Raw genomic sequence first — 1231 nt, forward strand, 5'->3', positions numbered from 1 at the left:
TGGGGTGATTCACTAGATCCACTAATTTCACTAGAGGAATAGCAAATAATTCACCAGACTCCTTTCTCTATGCCTGATGTGCTACCTGGTACAGCAGAGCTCTTATTTGCCTGTAGAAGGGAATGAATAATGTCATATCTTTGTGGAAAACACTATCACAACTACAGCAAAAGAATAAGAAATAAAAACAAAATAAAAATAAAAATAAAAATAAAAATTAAAATTAAAATTAAAAATAGAACATCAGGGCTAGTAACAAGTTACATTATGAGTGATATGCAGAAGAAACCAGGAAGTTCAATGCCTCTGAAAAACATCTCATCATCAGTTTCCACACTGCATCCTTCAGCTCCTTGTTCCTCATACTGTAGATGAGGGGGTTCACTGCTGGAGGCACCACCGAGTACAGAACTGCAAGCAAAAGATTCAGGGAGGAGGAGGACATGGTGGAGGGTTTCAGGTAGGAAAATGTGCCAGTGCTGATGAACAGGGAGACCACAGCCAGGTGAGGGACGCACGTGGAAAAGGCTTTGTGCCGTCCCTGCTCTGAGGGCATTCTCAGCACAGCCCTGAAGATCTGCACATAGGACAGCACAATGAAAACAAAACACAAAAAGAGTAAACATAAAGTAATCACAACAAGCCCAACTTCTCTGAGGTAGGCATCTGAGCAGGAGAGCTTGAGGATCTGGGGAATTTCACAGAAGAACTGGTTCAGGGCATTGCCTTGGCAGAGGGGGAGGGAAAAGGTATTGGCCGTGTGCAGCACAGCATAGAGAAAAGTACTGCCCCAGGCAGCTGCTGCCATGTTGACACAAGTTCTGCTGTCCATTATTGTCCCATAGTGCAGGGGTTTGCAGATGGCAATGTAGCGGTCATAGGCCATGATGGTGAGAAGAGAAAACTCTGCTGCGACAAAGAGAGCAAACATAAAGATCTGGGTAGCACAACCCGCAAAGGAAATGGCCCTGGTGTCCCAGAGGGAGTTGGCCATGGCTTTGGGGACAGTGGTGGTAATAGTGCCCAGGTCGAGGAGGGCGAGGTTGAAGAGGAAGAAGTACATGGGGGTGTGGAGGCGGTGGTCACAGGCTACGGCTGTAAGGATGAGGCCGTTGCCCAGGAGGGCAGCCAGGTAGATGCCCAGGAAGAGCCCGAAGTGCAGGAGCTGCAGCTCGCGTGTGTCTGCGAATGGCAAGAGGAGGAACTCGTTGGGGAAGGTGCTGTTGGACAT

General features: G+C 47.8%; 1 protein-coding gene across 1 annotated transcript; it reads right to left on the reverse strand.

Annotated features, from left to right (window-relative positions):
* Positions 1–265: 265 nt before the first annotated feature.
* On the reverse strand, positions 266–1231 carry LOC125179666 (olfactory receptor 14A16-like). Its single transcript, XM_066986978.1, has one exon. It carries the CDS (start codon positions 1229–1231, stop codon positions 266–268), a length of 966 nt encoding a protein of 321 aa, XP_066843079.1.

The sequence above is a fragment of the Anser cygnoides genome, chromosome 37, assembly GCF_040182565.1.
Source record: "Anser cygnoides isolate HZ-2024a breed goose chromosome 37, Taihu_goose_T2T_genome, whole genome shotgun sequence".
In the NCBI taxonomy this organism is placed as follows: Eukaryota; Metazoa; Chordata; class Aves; order Anseriformes; family Anatidae; genus Anser; species Anser cygnoides.